At 40.9% G+C, this 27164-nt stretch overlaps 1 protein-coding gene across 4 annotated transcripts in view; it reads left to right on the top strand.

Moving 5' to 3' along the window:
- Positions 1–27164, top strand: part of RPS6KA5 (ribosomal protein S6 kinase A5) — a 61536-nt gene that overhangs the window by 4371 nt on the left and 30001 nt on the right. For 2 of the 4 annotated variants that reach the window (XM_072986558.2, XM_072986560.2), the window contains exons 2-5: positions 6985–7056; positions 19012–19230; positions 23598–23713; positions 24098–24205. In XM_072986558.2, the coding sequence (XP_072842659.2) occupies positions 6985–7056; positions 19012–19230; positions 23598–23713; positions 24098–24205 (515 nt within the window). The remainder of the gene's footprint in view (positions 1–6984; positions 7057–19011; positions 19231–23597; positions 23714–24097; positions 24206–27164) is intronic. The other 2 variants (XM_072986559.2, XM_072986561.2) reach the window with 2 other exon arrangements.

Here is a 27164-nt window from a genome sequence, read left to right as displayed (position 1 = left end):
GTTGGAAATTAAATAAAACAACCTTGTCTTTAATTAACTTTATGCTATTATAGTAGAGTCTGGGTGGAGAGAGTTTTAGATCTCATGTAATTCATCTCTGTTTCTCTGCCTCCCCCCCTTTTTTTTTTGGCTCATCTGTCAGCTGACCTCAGCCAGCACAACAGTTGTACCAGCAGATCTAAGATCAGCCCTCCCAAGGGGTGCATGCCAGCATAAACAAATTCTGCCCATTCCAAACCCACTAAAATATGTGTACCTTTGAGATTGGATTGCACTGGTTACATATGTCCAAGCAGATATTTATGTTATACTTAACATAGTATATTTCAGAATAACAAACAGTAAAGCAAGACCCTAGCAAAAGGAGCTTAATATTTTATACTTTGTTTCATTAACTTATGAGACCATTTATTATTGTTGTTTTAAGTTTCCATGTAATTTAAAATTTGGTTGTTGTGGGTTTTTCAGGCTCTTTGGCCGTGTTCTGAAGGTTGTTCTTCCTAATGTTTTGCCAGCCTCTGTGGCCGGCATCTTCAGAGTACAGCTCTCTGTGCTCTGGTGTAGTTGGCTTGGGAGTGCCAAAGAGCCTGAAAAACCCACAACAACCATTAGATCCCGGCTGTGAAAGCCTTCGTGAATACATTAATTTAAAATTGTTTGTAATGTTCTATTGAGATATTCAAAGATAAAATGTTCAAATTGAGGATGTTAATGGTGGAAGCTGGAGTACTTGCATTTGAACTGTGGTTGAAATTGTGTGTCATAGAACAAATCTTACCCGATTGGGTACTGCCAAGTTATGTTTCTGGTATTTTTTGGAAGGAAAAGGTTAAGATGATACTGAAGGATTTCTGGCTCTACTAATCCTTTTATGGGGCAGAAACATAAGAAACAATAATAACAGTGGTCCAGCGGTAAGATAATAGGGTGATCGAATGCTGATCTCATATATGTAAGAACATTTTAAGAACTTGGAGGACAGGAAAGATTGCAGGAGCATACCCTCCCCATCTTTACAAGAATGTATCACAATTAAACATGCAAGAAAAAGCTTGTTTGAATTGTTCCAGCTTGAAAAAGCAGAAGCTCCTCAGTGGCAGAGGAAAAAAGCCCTTTTGGAAGCAAAAAGGGCTGGACTTATTCAAACCAGCCTTTGCATCATGTGATCAGTAAAAAATTACTTTGAATTCACCCATTTTATAAGCAGAGTAAATTCCTACTACATTTGACCATGTAGTAGCAGCCGAAGAGCATTCTTCTCCTTCTACAGCCTTCAAATGCCCTGGAGGTTTCCAGTCAGAACAAATTTTGTTGTGGTAAAGAATAAAAGGAGAAAAATTCTGCTGAGTAAGCTCATGTCTGGTTTTTACCTAAAGTATTTTGGCTTGGATTGTTTTACGTTTGTGATAGCCTGTAAGTGTAGCTTGTTATGATGGGAGTAGTGCCATTGATCTATGCCAAGCAAAGCACTCATTGAAAGCACATGACATGACTACCTTGCAAAAAACAGGACTCCAAGATATATGTGTGAAATCCTATATTGTGTAGGATGAAGTTTTTTATAGTTAAATGCATTGTACCCCCAAATAGGTATGGCTATGTGGTGAATGAGTTTTTTTTAAAACAAAGTACATTAGTGAAGAAAAATGTAGGTTGAGGATATTTGAGTGCATTCAGTACTGTATCTTGGTCTGAATATTACACTGATGATATACGGAAACTTAGACTGGTGTTACTTGTGTTACAGAGTGATGTAAAGTTGATTTTTGACATCTGATATGGGTAAGAGTTGCAGAGTGATATTTCATTTTTAATTAATGGGCAATATTGAATTATTTATTAATAATAATTGCATGCCATCAAGTCAATTCTGACTCATGCCTCCCCTTTTCAAGGTTTTTTAGGTAGAGAGTATTCAGAAGTGGTTTTCCCTTCTTCTTGGGGCATCCTGGACTGTGCAGCATGCCCAAGGCTATACTGGCTTGCTCTGCAGGAGGCACATTGAGAAATTGAACTCCTATATTCCTATACTTAAGTCACATTTAGCCAGCTACTGTGAAATGGTAATACTCCTACCAATTTAGTTTATGTATGCCAGATGCGGAGCAGGGGGAGAGAAAATACAGATTTTCTAATTCTTAATTTGTCATTTTCCAAACAATGTTAATATATAAAAAACCTTTGATGAAGAATTCTGTACAGATATGTTACAGAAAACACAGATATGAGTCAAGATGTCACAAGCCTTTATAAACCTGGTCAGCCATAGAACGTTTTCATCATCTGTGTTAAGCTATTAAAAACCTAGCAAGTGCATTGCAGTATGTTGTATACAAGTGATATTGCATGCAGCATGGATTTGATTTTAAATCACAATATTAATTTTAAAAATCTGATATGTTGACAATTTAAATAAAATGATTTAATATAAATTGTGATTTAAATCAATTTAATTTTTAATAATCATTTACTTTTATCAATTCTAACTGCATGTGAAGTAAATGAAATTCTGATTTTAAAATCTGTTTCACCTGTCACAGGGGTAAGAATGCTTTTGAACAGATTTCATGTACATATGTTGTTTCAGTAATTTGAAGAAGTCCCAGCTTCTAAAAAAGTAGATGTTTCTCCTGTGAGCATAAGTATGCAGAGGGTTCTACCATATTTTGGAAACATAGGTTGATTTCTTGCCTTGTCTTTAATGAAACATAATAGTAAAATACCTAGTTAAGAGTTATAATAACTAACATCCATTCCCATAGAAAGATAAAATATTCTGTCAGACACAGAAAAGACTTTTTAAAAAATAATAGAGGCTTGAATGCTGAGTAGTTTTACATAAGCACTTCATCAATGGCACCTCCTTACCAGAGAGTACAGCATATTAAATCTATATCTTAAGGGCAACTTTTCAGTTTAACCAATCAGCATTTTTGGTACAAAAAAGTACTGAGATCAAAGCCATGTGCACACTATCAAAACAAAATGAATTAGGATGTTTATAGTCTCTGGCTGACTGTAGTGTAAAGATAATTCACAATATTCAGACCCTGTGCTACTTCAAATTTTAGGTAACAGTACCTTTAATAGTACATCACTGAAGTTATCGTAACATCTGCTTTCATAGATTACTCTGGGCTGAGTTATGTTTTCCACCATTATGGGATGTCTTGAATTAGTTTCCACAATGCTTGCTAGTCTGTAATAAACTCTCCTCAGTCATTCTCTCTCAGGATAACATCACCATACTTAGATGAGAGTGAATACTCTCCTCAGTCTTTGTTTCTACATCTGGAAAGTGATAGGTCTGCAAGCAGGAACATCTTCCCGAAAAACTGTTGTCTTCCATCTGTAGAAAGTAATGATTGAGAAGGTGAGGAAATAGTCATTTCCCTTTAAGCATGGCAGTTGTATTAAAGCAGGGAGTGACTGTACTTGGCTATAGGAATCAGGATAAGATATATACTGTAATGACATACAAAGAATATGCCTGTGACTGAAGTCTTCATTTCAAGTAATTTGTGGGAATGAATTACAGTGCAATCCTAACTCAAAGACTCATTAGTTATAGTGAACTTGGAATTGATAGAAACCTCCTGTGTTGGCATAAATACCCTTGTGCCAGAAAAATTACTTTTGTTGGGGCTGATCTCAGATATCAGGTAGCAGGACTTACTGAGACAACTGTTGTGCTAGCTAAGCCAAAAAAAGGGTGCAGAAGAGGTGGCAAAGGAATATCTAAGTCATCCCAAAGCTGAAACCCTTCAACCCAGCAACACAGCTACTATGCAGGTCCTGTTTTAGGAATGAAGAAATAAATGGTGGCTGGAATTCTTTGCAGTAAGGGTTGTATAGCTTTCATAGCTAATTGTTAAGTTGCCCAGTTGCATCTTAGTTAAGAGAGTTGGATATGTGACTAGAAATGTGACTGAGATATGCCTCAGCATCTCATATACCTGCAGTTAGTTGTGCCAGGTCACATAGACCTTACATGAACACCTGTGGGGTTCTGACCAACATTCATGGAGATGTTCCAGTGTGAAGGTTAGCAGTAGCTGTGCTAACTCAAATAGTGTCTTAAGATCAGAGAAGAGATCCTTAAAACATTTTTTTTTGTTTTTCATTTATAAAAGTTAAATGAATGTATATGGATCCTGCAGATTTGGGAGTCTGATTTATTTTCCAAGGAGCATTTTCAGCAATCATTTCTGTAATTTTTATGATTGATTAGGATACCAACATTGTTTTATCATGAAAGTCAAATGAATTTCAGATCTTTCCCTTGTAGTGCTTTCTCAGATGTGGTGATTCTTTATTCTGTCTTCAGAATAAAATCTTCAGTTTTTCACTTGGTGTACTGTATGTTTTACAATAACTATTTCATATGTGAAAATAACATGTGAGAACTTGATGTATTCAGAAATAAATACATATATTGTCTCTGTTGAATTGTAAGGAATAGTATTACGCACTGATGAACTTCTGTTTAATTGTTGATTGTTTTTATTCCTCTGTGGAATTTGGAAATGTACATACTTTGAACAAGACTATGGCTGAAATCCAGAATTGGAGCTTATGCTGCATAAAACTGTGGAACTGGGATAGATCTTTTATTTCTAAAAATTGCTGTCAGTGGAAGATATTACCAGCAGTAGTGATTTTTTTTGAAATTAAAACTCCCCCCTCCCTTGCCCCCCAATGGTTTTCTGTTGATGAAAGAGATCTCAAGGGAGCATTGTGACCTTTATGTTGGGTGGCAGATCAGAAAATTTTAAAATGCCACAGTTGATGGTGTAATTAGCCTTAATTGCTGTCACTTCTGGTGCTGGATTTCAGTCATATTATTTCTAAAAGTATGTACATTTCCAGATTCCACTAAGGAATATAGATATCATCAGCTTTCTCTGGTGCAAGTTCAGCTATTGGGTTTCAGTCACTGGGTCAATCCAGACGAAGTGAGTTGCACTTTTTTAGTATCATAAAATTGTAAAGATGCAAGGGACCCCAGGGATCCCATGGGCCATGGAGTCTAATCCCCTCATAGAGCAGAGAATTCTCAGCTAAAATATTTATAACAGATAGCCATCCAGGAGATGGATCACTGCTATCCCTTGCCAATATCTTGTTGTATTTTCTGCATGTGTAACTGCAAAACCAAAAGCAGAGGTAAGTAGGCTGGCCAGTTCTGGGCTTGGGTGGGGGCCATGAATCAGTACCACCTGTGATACTGAACTTCGTTTCTAATACAAATACAAAACAACCATCTCTAGTCACCACTGTTTGCCTCAGTTCCTCTTTCTTTCCTCTGTACTGGAATCCTCAGTACAAGTATGGGTAAGGGATTCAATCCTCTGCTTTGAACTGATTATGTATCTGGCTCGCTCTACTACAACTTCCTAGTTCTTCCTTCCATTAGATTCCCTTTATCAACCCTACTAACACCAGTGGGCACTAGCTGCCCTTGCTTCATTGGGCATATTCTTAGCCAACCTGAATAGGGTAACAGTCAGTTACAGTACTTTCTCAACTTGTTGAAGGAACTTTTGTATAGCTCATAATATATTTCTGCACCAAGACATAACTGTGATAGTGAATGCGCAGGAAATAAAGTCATGGAATAATTATTAATGTAAGGAGACTATTTCTGAAATTGTGCAATGGTTAGTGTATTAAGAGAGGATGGTTCACAAATTACTTTGTCTGGTAAAGAAAGAACTGTGTGAAGATGCTTTATATGTGGCACTTTGACCAAATTAAAGAGAAGATCAATTCATGTTGATGTTGCCTAGCAACAAATGCAAATTACAACTATATGTAGTATTACTGCTGGGATATCTGAAAAGTGTTAGGAAATAATGTTGAATATAATTTGCATTAATCTCTTGATTACAGTGTCCTTTAACCTTGCATGATTGCTGCAGGGCTATGGAAAAATACCTAGAATGAAAGTATGAATTAATATATTAGCACACAGGTATAATGCCTTAATAATAGCTGAAATCATTAGTAATTTAAAGTAGACAGTAAATGTGAGCAAGTTAGGGAGCCTAAAAGTGGCTACATTGCTAGCGAAAGCCCTGTTTAATCAGGTTTTGTTTGTTTTGAGTTGCTGTAAATATGGCTGAACACACACTATATATGTAAGGGCAGATTAATTTGATGGAATATTTTTTTTGAGAGTGGCAGCAAATTTTGTTGTTCCTGTGCCATAGGTCCATTATTTTAGCATGGATGTGGAATCAACTCATTTAAATTGATCCCCCTTATGTGAATGACTCTGTCTGCATTAATCATTTGTTTGCCCCTGCTGTTGTTGTGTTAAAAGTGGGGAAGGGAGAAGCCCGGCCACCAAGCAGCCTACAGGAGCTCTTGCTGCTGCTTCCAGTCTGAGGGTGGGTGGTGGTGGGTGGATAAGGTAAGATCAACCCAAGGAGGCATCTCTTCACTGAGCTGATGCACAATCCCCAAAACTAGAGTAGTGGAACATCCCCAGATGTTCTTAGACTAAAACTCCCAGAAGTCTAAGAACATCTGGAAATCCAAGGGACTGCCAGATGTTGGATTGCAATATGTATTATTGCTAATCAATGTAGATAATGGAGAAGAATTCCCATAGACATCTACAGTATTTGGTGACTGTGGGAACAGAATGCTGGACTAGACCTTTGGTCTGATCTCGTATGGTTCCTCTAATGTTTTCAATATGTGATATTAAATAAGGCTCACAGATGCAGGAATGTTGGCACATAGACATGTGTTGTTTACACTGTCTTTTAGTGTTTTGTGTCAGTTGCCTTATTGTACCTGTTTAACTTGTGAAGTACTTGGAAATATGAATTTGTATAATCTAAAAAATGGTTTAAAATGCAATCAAAGTTATAGCTGTATTTTTTCTTTAATTAATATTTTCAAATGAAGTGAATTATGCACTGAAACATCAATTAACTTGAGGTCAATCTGCAAAAATATGTTTTGTTTTTCTAGCAAATTTGACAGGCCATGTAGAAAAGGTGGGCATTGAGAACTTTGAACTCCTGAAAGTTCTTGGAACAGGAGGTAAGAATTGGCTACTTTCACTAATAAAATGTGCAGCTAGTGTTGCAATAGAATTCAGTCACCAAACAGAATTCTATTTTATGGAAGGGATTTGTTAGCTGGTGCGCTGGCTACATTAAACATTTTAGTTTCTTCTTGCAAATGCTTATACTCTTAGGATCATCTATAAAAAGCACAATGCCAACTTATTTTACAAGCCATAGTTAATGGGGAAGAACCATCCTCACTGCTCTGCAGAAAGCATGATTCTGGCCCTTTGAATATATGCCCATAACAGGAGTGTGAAAAGTGGAACCCTTCAAATTTTGTTACATTGCAGTTCACATAAGCCCTAGCTAGCTTAGTAAAAAGTGCTGAAGAATGCTGTATTTCAACATCTGGAGGACATCACTTTTCCCGCCCCATTCTATACCATTTCATGCTATTCACTAGTGGCCAGAAACCCACTGCTAGCCATAATTTATTTGTGTAATTTGTTTCAGCTAATTGCAACTCCTTGACTAGGTGCTACTGGAAAAGAGTGAAGCCACATCAAAGTTGTGCAATTTGCCTCGCGAACAGGCACACATTGTTCTTGTTTAGATGGACTGTTGTTGTTGGTTAGTTGTTAAGTCGTGTCCGACTCTTCGTGACCCCGTGGACCAGAGCACGCCAGGCCCTCCTGTCTTCCACTGCCTCTTGGAGTTGGGTCAAATTCATGTTGGTAGCTTCAATTACACTGTCAAACCATCTTGTCCTCTGTTGTCTCCTTCTCCTCTTGCCTTCACACTTTCCCAACATCAGGATCTTTTCCAGAGAGTCTTCTGTTCTCATGAGACGGCCAAAGTACTGGAGCCTCAGCTGCAGGATCTGTCCTTCCAGTGAGCACTCAGGGTTCATTTCCTTCAGAATGGATAGGTTTGTTCTTGCAGTTCAGGGGACTCTCCAGAGTCTCCTCCAGCACCAGAATTCAAAAGCATCAATTCTTCAGCGGTCAGCCGCCTTTATGGTCCAGCTCTCACTTCCATACATGGCTACTGGAAAAACCATAGCTTTGACTATGCTGACCTTTGTTGGCAAGGTGATGTCTCTGCTTTTTAAGATGCTGTCTAGGTTTGTCATCGTTTTCCTCCCAAGAAGCAAGTGTCTTTTAATTTCGGGGCTGCTGTCACCATCTGCAGTGATTATGGAGCCCAAGAAGGTAAAATCTTTCACTGTCTCCATAACTTCCCTTTCTATTTGCCATGAGGTGATGGGACCAATGGCCATGAACTTAGTTTTTTTGATGTTGAGCTTCAGAACGTTTTTTGCACTCTCCTCTTTCACCCTCATTACAAGGTTCCTTAATTCCATCTCACTTTCTGCCATCAGAGGAATATCATCTGCATATCTGAGGTTGTTGATATTTCTTCCGGCAATCTTTATTCCAGCTTGGGATTCCTCCAGTCCAGCCTTTCGCATGATGTATTCTGCATCTAAGTTAAATAAGCAGGGATACACAGCCTTGTCGTACTCCTTTCCCAATTTTGAACCAATCAGTTGTTCCATAGCCAGTTCTAACTGTTGCTTCCTGACCCGCATATAGATTTTTCAGGAGATAGATAAGGTGGTCAGGCACTCCCATTTCTTTAAGGACTTGCCATAGTTTGCTATGGTCCACACAGTCAAAGGCTTTTGCGTAGTCAATGAAGCAGAAAGTTTTTCTGGAACTCTCTGGCTTTCTCCATAATCCAGCACATATTAGCAATTTGGTCTCTAGTTCATCTGCCCCGTTGAAACCCAGCTTGTACTTCTGGGAGTTCTCGGTCCACATACTGCTGAAGCCTACCTTGTAGGATTTTGAGCATAACCTTGCTAGCATGTGAAATGAGTGCAATTGTACGGTAGTTGGAGCATTCTTTGGCACTGCCTTTCTTTGGGATTGGGATGTAGACTGATCTTTTCCAATCCTCTGGCCACTGCTGAGTTTTCCAAACTTGCTGGCATATTGAGTGTAGCATCTTAACAGAGTCATCTTTTAAGATTTTAAATAGTTCGACTGGAATGCCATCACTTCCACTGGCCTTGTTAGCCATGCTTCCTAAGGCCCATTTGACTTCACTCTCCAAGATATCTGGCTCAAGGTCAGCAACCATGCTATCTGGGTTGTCCAGGTCATCCAGATCTTTCTGGTATAATTCCTCTGTGTATTTTTGCCATCTCTTCTTGATGTCTTCTACTTCTGTTAGGTCCCTCCTATTTTTGTCCTTTATCATGTCCACCTTTGTACAAAATATTCCTTTAATAGCTCCAATTTTCTTGAACAGATCTCTGGTTTTACTCTTTCTATTCTTTTCCTCTATTTCTTTGCACTGTTCATTTAAGAAGTCCCTCTTGTTTCTCCTTGCTATTCTTTGGAAGTCTGCGTTCAGTTTTCTGTAACTTTCCCTATCTCCCTTGCATTTTGTTTCCCTTCTCTTCTCTGCTATTTGTAAGGCCTCGTTGGACAGCCACTTTGTTTTCTTGCATTTCCTTTTCTTTGGGATGGTTTTTGTTGCTGCCTCCTGGACAATGTTACGAGCCTCTGTCCAAAGTTCTTCAGGCACTCTGTACACCAAATCTAGTTCCTTAAATCTGTTCTTTACTTTCACTGTGTATTCATAAGGGATTTGGTTTAGAGTATACCTGAGTGGCCCAGTGGTTTTTCCTACTCTCTTCAGTCTAAGCTTGAATTTTGCTATGAGAAGCTGATGATCAGAGCCTCAATCAGCTCCAGGTCTTGTTTTTGCTGACTATAAAGAGCTTCTCCATCTTTGGCTGCAGAGAACGTAATCAATCTGATTTAGGTATTTCCCGTCTGGTGACGTCCTGTTAGGGTTCGTTGTCGGTCTCCCCGGACTTGTTCAATAAACCAGGAGTCGTTTTTAAATCAGAGTCTGAAGTCTTATTTATTTCTTTTGGCAAAGGCAACAACTCTTTAACTGCATTCTTAGCTAACTTCTCTTGTGGGACCAATGGGTCTCGCAAGCTCACCCATAATTCTGTTTCAAAAGGGTTCAAAGACTTAACTTCCCTTGGTCTAGGAACAAGTGGGTCATACTTTGTGATTTCACCTTCCGCTTTTTCATCATTCAGTAACAGCAAGGTCTCATCTTCCCCCTCGATTCCCCAAAGTGGGGATCCCTCTTCTTCAAAGGTTCCCCAGGGTCCTGGAGGTATCTTCTCCACACCTCCTTGGCACGCCATGCCCGACATTCCTCTGCTTCTCTTGCTACAGCTTCCCATTCTTCTCTCAATCGCCTCCTCCACTCTCGGGCTTCTGACTCCCCCCAGTATGATGGACGTTGGGGAAGCCCTTACCAGCGACAATAGTCAGCCTCCCTGGGAACCTTGACCTGTTCCCATTTCCCCGTCCAGGGGTCCTCCACCCAGATCAGTTCCCAACTGCCTGGTATGTTGTCCCAGCCCACATTTATATCCCTCATTCCCGCCTCGATCACGGACCGCCCCTGCTCGTCTTTTCTCGCCAAATCTTGCTCTGTCTGGGTAGATACATTTAACCCTCGTAGATTCAATACCAGTTCCCAGGTATCTATGATCTGGTGTATCATCCGGGGCGGGGTTGGAGGCGGAGTGGTCTGTATTCCTTTGGCCAATTTAGGGAGAGACAGCACTCTGACTAGAGCCTCTGCGCTCTTGTCTCTTTTACCACATACCCCCCATCTGAGAGTGTCGTGCTCTCTTCCTCGCTTCATGCCCACGGTCCCTGCCGAGAAAAATAGTCAACAGTAGCATGCTCAGCACCTTTCCTATATTGGACCGTGAAAACAAAAGGCTGCAGAGCCAGATACCAGCGAATAAGTCGGGGATTAGTCTCTTTTATTCTTAACAACCATTGCAAAGGGGCATGATCTGTCACCAGGGTAAACGGAGCCTCTTGAAGATAATATCTCAGACTGTGGGTTGCCCATTTAATGCTAGAGCCTCTTTTTCAATTATCGCATACTTTCATTCCCTAGGGGTGAGTTTTCTGCTGAGGTGCAATACGAGGTATTCTACTCTCTCGCGAACCTGCAACAATACAGCTCCCAGACCCCTGTCAAAGGCATCAGTAAACAACGTGAAGGGGAAATTAAAGTCGGGGGTGAACCTAACCGGTAACTCGCAAATAATAGCTTTCAAGGTATTATACTCCTCTTCCTGCCGTTCACCCCATTCAACCTGTAGGCTGGCCGGTTTTTTGGTTAGGTCAGTTAAGGGAGCTGCTATGGTTGCAAATTGCAGAATGAATTTTCTGTAATAACCTACCAACCCCAAGAATTGTTGCACTTCTCTTTTTGTTCTGGGCCTATACCATTGTGAAATCTTAGTAACTTTCTCTTGCTGGGGTTGTACCTCTCTTTGCCCTACCTTAAATCCTAAGTACTCCACCTTAGGTAAGCCAATTCTATACTTCTTTTGGGTTCATGGTGAGTCCAGCTTGTTTTAATTCCCCCAACACCTTTCTCAAGTGGTACAGGTGGTCTTCCCACATCTGACTGTAAACTATGATGTCATCAATGTATGGAGCTGCACAATCTTGTAGGGGTGCTAATATCCTATCCATAAGGGGCTGAAATGTTGCTGCTGCCCCGTGTAACCCAAACGGCATTTTCACAAATTGATAGAGGCCCTTTGGGGTGCAGAAAGCTGTTTTCTCGCGGTCTTGGGATTTCACGGGATCTGCCAGTAAACTTTGGTCAGATCAATAGAACTTAGATAAATCGCGCCCCCTAGGCGGTCTAGCAAATCCTCCACCCTGGGCATGGGGTACGCGTCCACAGCTGAGCATCTTTTTGGCTTTGGCCCAACCACTTAATTAGCTTTAGAGCTACTGTACTTGTATTTGTCCTCTGCTCTTCCTCAGTAACACGTTGGACGCCTTCCGACCTGAGGGTCTCATCTTCCTGCATCATATCTTTTAGCCTTTTGTTTCTGTCCATGGAGTTTTCTTGGCAAAGATACTGGAGTGGCTTGCCAGTTCCTGCTCCAGGTGGATCACGTTTAGTTAGAACTCTGCACTATGAGCTGTCCGTCTTGGGTGTCCTTGCATGACATAGTCAATAGTTTCTCTGAATTACTCAAGCCGCTTCTCCACGACAAGGCAGCAATCCATGAAGGGGCTAGATGGACTACTCACTAACTATAATTACTGTTTTAGTCTTGGTAAAAGGTGATGGCTGTATCCCGTGGATAGGCTGATGGACTAGGATTCAGGAAATCTAGTTTAACCATGGAAACTCACTTCGGGTGGGGGGAAGCTATTTAAAACCACTCCTTAAATATCTTACTTATCTCGAAAGTCCTATTAGGGTTCGTGTAAATCAGTTGTGACCTGACTGTATACAACATGTATATGTTACATTTCAACTGCCTTTCTGTCAAGAGAGTTCAGATTTCTGATGATAAAGGCTGCTGTCATATATTTACCTAGGATAATGGTCTGTCGAATTTAATGAAACTTCTAAATAGACATACGTAGACGTGTAGTGTAAATGTAAGGATTGAGGTAGCATCTTTCTGATGTTTGAATTTTGCACATAGTCGAAAGTTATTGGGTCATCTTATTCAAATTTCTTCAGCTGATTATTTTAAAGATATATTTTTTAAAAATCTGTTGAGATTTAATTCATGGTAACTGCAGTGGTCAAAGTCAATTCTTTTTTAAAAATGCTTTGTGTAATTTTCAGCATATTTCTGTCATTCATTCTTTACATTTACGCCCAGCCTTTCCACTAAAATATATTGTTAAAGGAGGCTTACAGACTTTTAACGGAATAAAAACAGATAAAATAACATTTAGTTTAAAAATAATAAATTCAAATAACCCACCCTACCATTAAAACTATTAAAATTACACAGATACATTTAAAAAAGATTATCAATAGATACAGATTTAAAACAACACAATAGTGCAGGTAAATATTATATCCCAATAAAAAGAGATGTGTTTTTACTTTCTTGAATCAGAGTGGAAACAGATTAAAAAGGGCTTGAGTCCTTTTAAAGGAGATATGCAAGATAATATTTTAAATAAAAATATAGAAATAAAAAAATTTCAGAAGTACATTCCATGCTCTAGGATCTGCACAGTATATATTTCATGGGGCACAACATATCATTTCTCAACATATTTGGTATTGAATTAGTTAGAAATGGATCTTTTTAAAATTTATAGATTTTAATGTGATTCACAATTGTTTGGAAAAGGAACAATAGTAAAATTTGTAAGAGCATTTTTAACGTTATCGAAGTATTAGATAATGCAAGGCTAAACATAAAATGTGTACAGTGTCCCCAGCTATCTGTCAAATAAACAATGCATTCTGAGGTTACTGAATTACAGTATTGTCTGAAAAGTTTTACACCCTGAATAAAGATGTATATTTTTTGTTTTTGTTACTATCCACAGATATATGTATTTTCTTCCTAGAATAACAGCAATATGTATAAATGTGACTAGATGTCACAATATATTCTTACCTACTAAGAGAAGCGGGCCTGTTCAAAGTTCCAGTCATCCATTTTCTAGGACAATGTTACATTGTTTCTCCTTGTGTTTTTCTTTTCTAGTTTACACTTAATCCTGATGGGACTATTTTAGTGGGGGTTTTGTTCCTCCCTTTTAAAATACATTTATCTTTTTGGAAACCTCAGCTTACCCAAATAAAAGAAGGTACAGTGGTGCCTCGCATAGCGATGTTAATTCGTTCAAAAAAAAACATCGCTATGTGAAACCATCACTATGCGAAACACCATTTCCCATAGGAATACATTGGAAACCGGTTAATCTGTTCCAATTGGAACGGATTGCCATCGTTACGCGAAAAAACCCATAGGAAACATCGCTAAGCGAAACAATGTATCCTCCATTGGAATGTATTGAAGCTGACTCAATACATTTCAAGGGCTTTGCGAAGTCAATTTTTGCAATTTTAAATGTGTCATACAAGGGGCAAAAATGGGTTTAAATGCTTGGAATAGTTTCTGCACCTTCTAAAACGGGTGCAAATGTAATTTGGCTTAGATGTGACTTTTCGTTAATTTATGGTGATTTTTTTTCTCCCCAATAGGAAACAATGGAGCTGTCAAAATTTGGGCTCCATGGATTTCTATGGGGGAGGGAAAAATTCAACCAAAATTAACTAAGAGTCACAACCAAGCCAAGTTTAAGTCTGCACAGGTTTTACAACCTGCACTGACCACCCCAAGCATTTAGAACTTATAACAAATTAAAAAAAGACTCAGAACAAAGTCAAATCAGGATAACAAAGGGTTTATTAAGTGCACATTAAACATCATAAACTTTATAGCATAAGACAACTTTTTAGACTCAGAAATCGAGGTGATTGAACATCTGCATAACTCTTTCAGCAGAGAAACTCTTCTTGCAGTGAAGAAGCATAACATTTCACAACAAACTTTTTTGAAAGTGCATCAGTACAGAACCCTTCTTGCAGTGAAGAAGCATAACATTTCACAACAAACTTTTTTGAAAGTGCATCAGTACACTACAGAAAACCTTCTTGCAGTGAAGAAGCAAAAAACTACAGTAAACATTTCAACTTTAACATCAACAATTGAGGTGGAATCATCTAAACCACCCTAACCACCCCAAATCAATGCAGCACTCTTTTAGGGGGTTGATGAGGGGGAGGAAGAAGAAATGCTCCACGTTGAAGCAAACTCAGCAGCACTGGTGGAAGGAGCAGGTTCCTCCTCCTGCATTGGTCTCTTTGTGAGGAACCTGTCCATTGCCAGCTGCCTTTGCCGCCTTTTCAGAATTCCTCGGAAAGGGGACACGATCCTTTCGTCATAGGAATTCGATAAGTTCTGTGCCAGATCCGTGTCCTCGTGATACCGCTGTGCTATAGTCTGCACATAATTCCAGCTGGTCAAAAACTTCTTAAGGTCCCTGGTCGACAGCTCTGCATGCTCTTGCTCTTCTTCCTCGTGCTCCTCCCTCGCCTCCGCCTGAAGATCCACCAGCTCCTGTGTGGTCAGCTCCTGGTCATGACCCTCAACCAGCTCTGCAATGTTGTCCTCAGTGACATCGAGGCCCATGTCCCTCCCTAAGTCCACAATGTCCTGCATCACTGTGGACTCAGGTGCAGGTGCTGAAGGACCAGGAGCCACACAGCCTGGCCAGAGCGGGCGCCACGCAGAGTTCAGGTTCCGCTGGGTGATACTGTCCCAGGCCCTGGCGATCATCTTCAGGCAGATGACGATGTCAAACTCATCACGCCAGAAGTCACGGAGGGTGAGGCTGGTGGTATCAGTCACCTCAAAACAGCGCCGGAACAGCTCCATGGTGTAGCGCTTCTTGAAGTTTGCGATCACCTGCTGATCCATGGGCTGGAGTAGTGGGGTGGTGTTTGGAGGGAGAAACATGATCCGGATGAAGGAGAACTCCTCCAACAAGTCATCCTCAAGGCCTGGAGGATGGGCAGGAGCGTTGTCCATTAGGAGCAGGGCCTTCAGAGGCAGGTCACGGTCCAACAGGTACCGCTTCACAGCTGGGCCAAAAGTGTGATTGACCCAGTCCACAAAGAGTACCCGTGTCACCCAAGCCTTGGAGTTTGAACGCCACATCACCTTCAGCTGTGCTTTGTCTACCTTGTGCTTCTTAAAAGCACGTGGATTTTCAGAGTGGTAGACAAGCAACGGCTTGATCTTCGGGTCCCCGCTGGCGTTGGCACAGAAGAGGAGGGTCAGGCGGTCCTTCATCGGCTTGTGGCCAAGCAGCTTGCTCTCCTCTTGGGTGAGGAAGGTACTTTTGGACATCCGCTTCCAGAACAGGCCGGTCTCATCACAGTTGAAAACCTTCTCTGGAAGGTAGCCCTCTGTGGTTACGACCTCGAGGAACTCCACAGCAAAGTCCTCTGCAGCAGTGGTGTCTGAGCTCGCTGCCTCTCCGTGTCTAACCACACTGTGGATGCCAGATCTTGCCTTGAATCGTTCAAACCAGCCTCTGCTGGCCTTGAACTCCTCAGGCTCAGCTGATGTTCCGGGCTGCTCTGCCATGAGGTCGGCGTACAAGGACCTGGCCTTTTCACAGATCACAGCCTCAGTGACCGTGTCCCCTCCACGCTGCTTCTCCTCCATCCAGATCACCAGGAGCTTCTCCACCTCCTCCAGGACAGCTGGACGGTTCCTGGCGATCCTTGTGACACCCTTGGCGGCATCCATTGAAAGGATCTTGTCACGCTTGGCCACGATGGTGCCGATGGTCGATGCATTGCGCCCGTACTCCCGGGCGAGGTCCGCAATGCGTCTCCCCTCATCGTATTTACGAATGATCTCCTTCTTCATTTCAAGCGTGACCTTCTCCCTGGTCGGCTTGCCAACCTGGGCAGAAGCAGTCTTCTTTGGACCCATGTCCAACGCTGTAGCTACGTTAAATGAAAAAAAAAACCAGTCAGTGATGTACATCTGCCTCACCTTCCCACACCTGGCCAAAACTGCCCTGGACAGGCAAGTGGCAGTTTTGGCACACACACATGCACCACAACCTGGGGGGGGGGAAGAAATAAACCCTTACCTACCTCAGGATCAAACGGATCGTTTGGAAAAGCCTGGAAGGCAAGGCCTGAAGGCACACCTGAAGGCAAGGCCTAAGCAAAGAAAAATTCAGAACAATTAGACTGACCCTTACAACACCTCCACCACAAACAAAGGAGAAAAAACCCACAGGAAAAGAAACGTTACCTACCTCAGGATCAAACAGATCATTTGGAAAAGCCTGGAAAGGCTACAGCACACCTGAAGGCAAGGCCTAAGCAAAGAAAAATTCAGAACAATTAGACTGACCCTTACAACACCCTCCACCACAAACAAAGGAGAAAAAACCCACAGGAAAAGAAACGTTACCTACCTGAGGATCAAACAGATCGTTTGGAAAAGCCTGGAAAGGCTACAGCACACCTGAAGGCAAGGCCTAAGCAAAGAAAAATTCAGAACAATTAAACTGACCCTTACAACACCCTCCACCACAAACAAAGGAGAAAAAACCCACAGGAAAAGAAACGTTACCTACCTCAGGATCAAACAGCCACCAAAGGACTCACAACAACACACCACACCACAGCACACCACACCACACCACACCTACAGGAAAAACATTCAAAATTGGAATAAGAAGGCTTTTCAGTTGAGGACCCCAATGCCAGGCTCAGGCAAGCATAGCTCCACCAGAAACAGCAGTCCCAGTGTGCCTCCAGCACCCTTGGACCCCAGCACCCCCACCCCATGGGCAGCCAGGCACATAGAAAAAAAGTTGTAAAATGGCTTTTCATTTGAGGACCCCAATGCCAGGCTCAGGCAAGCATAACTCCACCAGAAAGAGCAGTCCCAGTGTGCCTCCAGCACCCTTGGACCCCAGCACCCCCACCCCATGGGCAGCCAAGCACATAGAAAAAAAGTTGTAAAATGGCTTTTCAGTTGAGGACCCCAATGCCAGGCTCAGGCAAGCATAGCTCCACCAGAAACAGCAGTCCCAGTGTGGCTCCAGCACCCTTGGACCCCAGCACCCCCACCCCATGGGCAGCCAGGCACATAGAAAAAAAGTTGTAAAATGGCTTTTCAGATGAGGACCCCAATGCCAGGCTCAGGCAAGCATAGCTCCACCAGAAACAGCAGTCCCAGTGTGCCTCCAACACCCTTGGACCCCAGCACCCCCACCCCATGGGCAGCCAGGCACATAGAAAAAAAGTTGTAAAATGGCTTTTCATTTGAGGACCCCAATGCCAGGCTCAGGCAAGCATAACTCCACCAGAAACAGCAGTCCCAGCACAGAAACCCCCAGCAAAAAAACCCCTGCAATTCCCCCAATTAACCCCCCCCATAACCAAAGCCAGAGCCAGCCAGACCCAACATCCCCACATGGCAGAAAGAAAACATTTAAAACAGAAAAATCCCACACAAATGCAGACCCAAAATCCCCCTTGCAAAAAACATGTAGCATTTCAGAAATGCAAGCTTACCTTCTCTTGCTCAAGCACAGGATGCACCCCCAAAACACAGTCCAAAGTGACAAATGCCAACCTTGGAAGCGCACATGGGAGAGTGAACCAAGGATGCATGGGCAAGGGGTTTTATACCTTCCCCGCACAGGCACAATGCATCCTGGGTACTGGCAGTTAGGATTTGAGGAAAACAAGAAATTAGCATTGCAACACAGCCAGTTTTCCCGCTCTTTTTGCAAACATCAGAAATTAGCATTGCAACACAGCCAGTTTTCCCGCTCTTTTTGCAAACATCGCTAAGAAATTAGCATTGCAACACAGCCAGTTTTCCCGCTCTTTTTGCAAACATCGCTAAGCGAAACGGGACCATTGACAGCATTCGCTATGCGAAGCATGGCCCCAACCATCGCTATGCGAGTTTCCTCCATAGGAAACATCGCTATGCGAGGCAGTATTTTCCCCGGAAAACCCCATCGCTATGCGAATTCATCGCTAAGCGAGGCATTCGCTATGCGAGGCACCACTGTATTTGCCTGTTTCTTTGTTTTACATTTTGACTCTAATTTTGTCAACTTTTTCTCCCTCAGTTTGTTGTTAGGAGTGATCTGGAAGAGCCCTGAATTGTGCTGCTTCTAATAGGTTTTTGAAACATATATTTTGGTCAACAAGATGAGGATATGATGAGGTTCACTGGCTGAAATCCTGTTGCTCAATGTAGTAGGTCACAACTGGAATAAACGTTGAGTCTGTAGAGATTTTTGTAAATCAGCTCCTCCATAGGTTCTATTGATACTGTGAGCCGATTTTAATTGCTACTTACTATGGTAAGCAACAAGATGTCAACCATAGTTTTCAAAAATTGTCAATGTCTTTGAAATAATTTTATGCAGATACTTAACTTTCTTGTAGAGGTGGAAGTCATATTGGGTATTTAATACTGTACTCTGATCCCAAATTAATCTTACAAATTACTATATTTCAAATCTGGTTTTAGCCTATGGAAAGGTGTTTCTGGTGAGAAAAATAAGTGGCCATGATGCTGGCAAATTGTATGCCATGAAGGTACTGAAGAAAGCAACAATAATTCAAAAAGCAAAAACAGCTGAACATACAAAGACTGAACGACAAGTACTAGAACACATTCGCCAGTCTCCTTTTCTGGTCACTTTGCATTATGCTTTCCAAACAGAAACAAAGCTTCATCTCATTTTGGGTAAGTTTTTTTTTTAATACAGTGTTTCTTCATTAAAGGAAAGTAAAATAGTAATTGGTTGTTGTGGGTTTTTCGGGCTTCTTGGCGTGCTCTGAAAGTGGTTCTTCCTAACGTTTCGCCAGTCTCTGTGGCTGGCATCTTCAGAGGACAGCAAACTGTGCTCTGGGTAGGCTTGAGAGTGGGTGAAGTATTTATGGCTGTGAGAAGGCTAGTTTGTGAGATAGGCTATTGTCCTGATCAGGAGATGGTTGATTAGTGTGTTTTGTTGTGGCTGTATTGTTTTGATAAGGAGGGGAGATTATCTATCCCTGTGGTTGATGGGTGTCATTAGCTGGTTTTTTGTGTGCAGTAATCCCTTGACTTTGTGGCTGGGAGGAGTTCCTTGACCTTTTGCACTCAGTGTTTTTGAGAGCTGGGAGCAAGGTTTTGTTGAGTTTCAGACATTCCTCCTTCCGGTTGAAGTTTTGTTGATGCTTGTGGATTTCAATGGCTTCCCTGTGCAGTCTGACGTAATGATTGCTGGTGTTGTCCAGTATTTCAGTATTTTGAAATAGAATTTCATGTCCAGTTTGTTTTATGGCATGTTCAGCTACTGCAGATTTTTCTGGTTGTTTTAGTCTGCAGTGTCTCTCATGTTCTTTGACTCTGGTGTGAATGCTTTGTTTTGTGGTTCCAATGTATACCTGGCCACAACTGCAAGATATCCGGTATACTCCTGCAGTGGTGAGGGGGTCCCTTCTGTCCTTTGCTGACCGTAACATTTGTTGTATTTTTGTGGTGGGCTTGAATACTGTTTGTAAGTTGTGTTTTTCCAGAAGTTTCCCCATGCGGTCTGTGACCCCTTTGATGTATGGCAGGAATACTTTGTTTGTGGGTGGCTGTTTTTCTTCTTCAGTTCGGTGTTGTTTTCTTGGTTTGATGGCGCTTGTGATTTCATTTTTTGGAGTAGCCATTTGCCTGCAGGGCCCAATTTAGGTGGCCGAGTTCAGCGTTGAGAAACTGAGCTTCACAGTTCCGATTTGCACGGTCTACCAGTGTTTGGATTGTGCCTCTTTTTTGCCGTGGGTGGTGGTTGGAGTTTTTGTGTAGGTACCTGTCTGTGTGGGTGAGTTTTCTGTAGACCTTGTGTCCCAGTCGGAGGTCAGTTTTGCGTAGGACCATGACATCTAGGAACGGGAGTTGGCCCTCTGTTTCTTTTTCCATGGTGAATTGTATATTTGGATGGATGCTGTTGAGATGATTGAGAAATTCTTCCAATTTTTCATCACCGTGATTCCAGATTGTAAGGGTGTCATCCACATATCGGAACCAGACTGTGGGTGCGAGGGGTGCTGAAGCCAGGGCAAGTTTTTCAAAATACTCCATGTAGAAATTTGCTATAACCGGGCTGAGAGGGCTGCCCATGGCCACTCCATCTGTCTGTTCGTAGAATTCATTATCCCACTGGAAATAGCTGGTTTTAAGGCAGTGCTGGAAGAGGGCCTTGATGTCTTCTGGGAATATCTGCTGGATGAGTATCAGAGTGTCCTTTACCGGTACCTTCGTGAACAGAGATACTATATCAAAACTGACCAATCTGTCCCCAGGGTTGAGTTTTAGGGTGCTGATCTTGCTTATGAAATGCCCTGAGTCCTTGATGTAGGATGAGGTTTGTCCAATGTGGGTCTGTAGAAGGGTTGCTAGGTGTTTTGCTAATTCATATGTTGGGGAGCCGATGGCACTTACAATGGGCCTGAGCGGGGTAGAGTCCTTGTGGATTTTGGGGAGTCCGTATAGTCTAGGTGGGAGAGCTTCTGTCTTGCAAATTCGTTGGAGGACGTTGGGGTGCAGGGAGGAACTCCTGATCAGCATGTTTGTTTGTTTTGTGATTTTGTTAGTTGGGTCCCGTTTCAGTTTTCTGTAGGTGATGGGGTCTAGAAGTTCTCTGATTTTGTCCCTGTATTCTTCTGTTTCCATGATTACTGTAGCGTTGCCTTTGTCTGCTGGTAGGATGATGATGTTTGGGTCTGAGTTCAGGGACTTGATGGCATTTCTCTCCTTTCTTGTTATGTTACTTTTTGGGGGGTTTGCTTTCCGTAGGATCCTGGTCACTTCCCCTCTTATTTCCTCTGCTTTTTCTTCTGGAAGATGATATAATGCTGATTCCACGTTGGCAATTATATCTTCCACAGGAATTTTGCTGGGTGTTATTGCAAAATTTCCTCCTTTGCTTAAGATTGAGGTTTCTTCTGGGGAGAGTTGGCGTCCCGATAGGTTGATGATGATGTACGTGGTATCTAGTGTAGGTTTCTGTTGGCTTGTTTGCCATTTGTTGAATTTCCGTTTTTGTCTGTCTGTGTGGTTCATCATTTCTTTTTCCATCTTATTGTAAGAGAGGGCATCAATCTTGTCCCAGTCTTGACTTCTCATTTTTTGGCTGATAGTGATGTGTAGGCCTAGTAGTTCTTTGTCTGTGGAGTCCAGTTTTTTGCGGGTTGTGTGGATTCTTTCCCGTAGGAGGGCATGTTCCAGACGGTCGTAGATGCGGCTGGCCTGTGGGGAAAGGATGGTCCTTTTTGTCCTGAGGAACGCTGGTATGGTCTTTGTGTCTCTGCAGCGTAGTAGGAATGTTAAGGAACATAGTAGGTGTGCTCTTTTCCTTCGGAGTGTTTCCAGTCTCCGGGTCTGTCTGACTGTTTCCTCCCCGTAGAGGCGTTCAATGTATTCGCGAAGGCTTTCACGGCCGGGATCTAATGGTTGTTGTGGGTTTTTCAGGCTTCTTGGCTGTGTTCTGAAAGTGGTTCTTCCTAACGTTTCGCCAGTCTCTGTGGCTGGCATCTTCAGAGGACAGCAAACTGTGCTCTGGGTAGGCTTGAGAGTGGGTGGAGTATTTATGGCTGTGAGAAGGCTGTGAGAAGGCTAGCTCACATTAAAATATAGCAGTTTGTCTTTAAGCTGCCACATTTTTGTCTTTATTTTTTATTTTACTTTTGCTTTTGCCTGACAGCTAGCACAGACTTAATACAACTACCTCTTCTAAAACAGTAATTAATTATTTGAATTTTAGATAGCAGTTATCATGAGCATGTCTGTTTCATAATGTTACATACCACTGAGGCAATAAAGGGTGAAGTGTTAAGGAGTAGTAAGAGAGTGCAGATATAGTAGAATGTGGTTAGGTGAAACATGTTTCTTCAGTTGTCAAACAGCCTGTTAGCAGCATTCTATGGCAGATTAGGTAAGCATTCTGTCTTCAGTTTTGCTATACTCCAGTTCAGATTTCACAGTTGGAAGAGCACGCCATAAATGGGGATCATCACCAAGAAGGTTCTTGTAGTCATCGTCTAGATCAGGCATGGACATTGTGGTACCTTAAAGACTAACTGCTATGTTTTAATGTGAGCTTTTGTGGGCAAGTCCACTCCTTAAGACCTTCCTCAGGTTTGTCCACAAAACTCACATTAAAATATAGCAGTTAGTCTTTAAGCTGCCACATTTTTGTCTTTATTTTTTATTTTGCTTTTGCTTTTGCCGGACAGCTAGCACAGACTTAATACAGCTACCTCTTCTAAAACCCTCTAGAAGGAGCTTCTCACTGAAGGGGCAGTTGGAGGAAGATATTTGTAGATGACCTTAAGAATTATACACCTTTTATTGGAAAAAAGGTGGAAGTTAAATGAAGTAATACATATAATAAAAAAAGAATAAATACATTTGAATTCACACTAACAATGAGACAAAAGTCCCAGCAAGGTGGAAAGTTCAGTTTTTTTAAACCTTTAATTTGATCAGTCTTGTTGAAGCCCTCTATCCAGAAGTGGTAGATAAATGGGCAGTTCTGGTATATGTCATATAAGTACTTGTTTCAGTACAGTTCCTTCAGCATATAGCATTAATGAATGGATTATTGTAACTTAACTGGAGAAGGTTAAGGTGCAATCATTACAGGACCTTTAACAAATGTTGCCTGGAGTGTGCTTAAGTTCAACAGAAGCGTCCTTTATTCCACTGTGCCTGCTTGCCAGATTACTACCATGTTTTGGTAGAAATCCATCAAATGCAGACTTGATACATTATTTACCCCTGAATGAAATATCCATTAACACACCTCAGAATTGGGAAGCTGTCCCATGCAGGTTTTTTTGCTTCACAGAAGGAGGGATTCAAATGGGGAAGTGTTTGAGTCACATAAGATTTGACGAAGGGGGGTGGAGAGCTGTGGAATGTGTTTCTTGGAACAGTTGAAACCATTGGTGCAAGTCAATAATTAATGGACTCCAGTGACTATTTCCAAAGTATAAACATGAAAGTTATTTCTTTCTAGGATAACTTTAACAATTTTTAAATTGCCATATGATACTTATTAGTGTTAACTTCCTGTATGCTAGATTACATATGTGGAGGAGAACTTTTTACCCATCTTTCACAAAGAGAACGATTTACTGAAGATGAGGTAAAAATATACATTGGGGAGATTGTGTTGGCACTGGAACACCTGCACAAGGTAAACCTATTTTCCAATTTTCTTGAACAATTCTGTTGTATTATTAAGTAGGACATAAAAGGGAAGAATACTTTCAGTGTAATGTGTGTGAGTAAAAGAGTTCCTTTGTAAATTGCAGAAACCAATATATGCATATATTGAGACTTTCTGTGTTGCGATTTGTTTTTCTGTTGAAACATTTTGGATTGCACTGTAGGACAGTTCTTCCCTTTTAGCTCTTTAATGTGAAAAATAATCTCTATGTATTTTTACTTTCAAATAGTTTGAACTTTAACTTTGTTGCAGAAATATATAGTAATATTTGTAAGAAAATGTTACATGCAAATGTAGTAGGATATTTTAGTGCGCTAACTAGCATATCATGATTTACATTTATTTTTCCAGTTAGGAATCATCTATCGTGATATAAAACTTGAAAATATTCTTCTTGATTCTGATGGCCATGTAGTTTTGACTGACTTTGGCCTGAGTAAGGAGTTCGTCAGTGATGAGGTGAGTATCTGCATATCAATTGACTGTATGGTTTGGGACCAGGATATTTGAAGGGAAAGCCTGTGCATGCATGTACCTGGTCTTGTGCTGAGATCAGCCACATTGGCCTCACTTCCATACCCATTGTTAAGACCAATTGGCAGACACAGTCAACAAGACTTTTTCAGTGTTGGTTTTGTCTCTGAAACGTACTCCCATGAAAAATAATTTTGTCCTTCTCCATAACTTTAAAAACAAACTGTTAAGACCTTTTTCCCATCAGTTTTCTTTAATTGCTAATAGTGATCAGTAATTTTAAACCAGGAGTTGAGAAGTATGGCCCTCCAGATTTTCATAGCAATTCCTTCCAATCTTAGGCAGCATCAACACTGCTGAGGAGTAACAAAAATTGCAGTGCAGCATCTGGGGGACAGGTGTTGTGTTTTCCAACTCTATCACAAAATGTTAACAATTTGTATTGTACATTATATTTTTGTTGTATGGCTTGCTGGACTAAACTCAATATTTATTTATGTTGTGGGTTTTAATTATGTTATTTGTGTGTTTCACTTTGAAAGTGTTTATGTTTGGATTTTGGGACATGCTTTGAAGAGGGTTCCTTTTGCCTGAAAAATATTGTAAAAATATCTTATCATATATAGGAGACTAGAATTTATGCAATTTAAAGTATTTGTTATTGAAATCTTTCCACAAGGTGCCCCACTGTGCTGATGCAGATGCAATCTTAACATGGGGCAAAAGAAACAGATTGTGAACATAGTGTATGCTTCCTAGTTGTCCTTAACTGAAACATGCGCACTCATGCCCCAACCTTTCCCTTGTTACGTATATTTTCCTGTTAACTGTGATAAAAAGTATCCAGAGATGTGCTTAAATCATGTTTCAGAACATGATCTTGGAGGTTTTGAGGGAAACTGGACGATGTGCATATGTAGGAAGAAAGATAAAGTCCTAGTTTGTCTGTTTCTGACTATAAGCTTCCTAATTTTTTCTGTCTCATTTTTGTTCCTTACTCTTCCTGTGAAGAATGCTGTATACTTGTGTTCATTTAGATTGTTTTCTGTTTTCTGATTGTTCAGTAATTACGGCCTTCTCACGGTATCCTCTTTACCCCCCTCTCCATTAGTAGTTTGCTTGTGTAGAATTCGCTTCATCTCAATTTCTGCTTCTGAACTAGTTTTGCTGGAAAATACGCTTTACAATAAATACCCTCAGTATAAAGTGGAAGGTTGTGTTCAGAGTTTGGAAGGATTTTAAAAAGTAACGTATTAGTTGCTAATTATCGTTCTCATTATTTTTCCCAAAGTAGTTTGCTACCATTGTCTACTACTCTATTGTTGTTGTTGGAGGTGTGCAGATTCATGTTCAGAACTACAACTCTTAGAATTCTCCGGGCAGCATGATAATGACTTCTGAGAGTTGTTACCAAAACAACAACAACAACAACAACAAAACCAAAAAACTACACACCTTTAATTAATGTACAAATGACAATTAAAATAACGATCCATAATGTCTTAGAACTACAGTGGTACCTTGGTTTATGAAAGCCTCGGTTAATGTACAGTAATTTTTGATTTACAAAGGAAAATCCATTGAAAATAATGCCCCGGTATACGTTTTTTTCACAGTATGAAGCAAATTTCCCCAGAAAGCATTTTGCCTAGAGGGTTATAGTGCCGTTCCTATGGCAGTCTGTGTTTCGGTTTATGAATTTTTCGCATTACGTAACATCCCGGAGAACACATTAAATTCGTAAACCGAGGTACGCTTGTAATGCAGTCCTTCAAAAGCCTCTGGTTTGTGAGTGTGGGATATTGCTTCTGTATCCACAATTCTAAACATCAGGAAAATTACTGAATATTTATTTATTTCTTTATTTATTTAACTTATATGCCGCCCACACTACCCAGAGGTCTCTGGGCGGCTTACAACATTTAAAATACAATCAAAGGCAAAATAAAAGGGCAAAATAATTAAAATGCAGTTAAAAATATATACTCTAAAAATTGCCATTATCTTGCCACATAACAATAGTCCCTTCCCCCAGTTATAGCTGTTCCCAATATGGAAGAGTGTTTTGTGCCATTTCAGAATTTGAGCCTTTTTACATCATCATCATCATCATCATCATCATCATCATCATCATCATCATCATCATCATCATCATCATCATCATCATCATCATCATCAGAAGAAGAAGAACAATAATAACAATAACAATAACAATAACAATAACAATAATAATAATAATAATAATAATAATAATAATAATAATAATAATAATAATAATAATAATAATACAACAACAACAACAACAACAACAACAACAACAATAACAACAACAACAACAACAAACCGACAGACACCTTGAGCATAATACACCAGACATAGTAGTAATTGAACAAAGAAATGTCTGGATCATTGAGATTGCAATTCCAGGGGACTGCAGATTTGGAAATAAAGAACTGGAAAAACTAACAGAGACTTGGCCATCAAAACATCTTACTTTTGGATGAAACACACTTTAGTGGTCCCTGTACTCATTGGGGCTTTGGGAAAAACATCAAGAAATGGATCAGAAGCAGACTGGAGTGCAATCCCCCATGTGTCATGTGATCGCTGGGAAAACGATTGCAGCAGACCTCTTCACAAGTGGTCTAATATCTGGCTGCAGATGAAAAGGTGGGGAGTTTGATTCTCCACTGAGCCTTCTTGACAAGATCTGGACTTGATGATCCATAGGATTCCTTCCAGCTCTGCAGTTCTATGGTGATGATGATGATGATGACATAGTCCAACATTGCCTTGCTGTATTGTCCTGTGATACCAGCCTGACAAAGAAGGAAACTTTTACATAACAAAAGCCAACCTGAATGTTGACAACACCAACATAATTCAAAAACGGATACCAATCAAGGGAAAATCCAAGAACCTGGTCTCTTTTTTCATCAGTTAA

This window comes from Pogona vitticeps, chromosome 1 (genome assembly GCF_051106095.1).
Source record: "Pogona vitticeps strain Pit_001003342236 chromosome 1, PviZW2.1, whole genome shotgun sequence".
NCBI classification, from domain to species: Eukaryota; Metazoa; Chordata; class Lepidosauria; order Squamata; family Agamidae; genus Pogona; species Pogona vitticeps.
The sequence above is the reverse complement of the archived record's forward strand: the minus strand, read 5'-3'. Positions and strand labels throughout refer to the sequence as shown.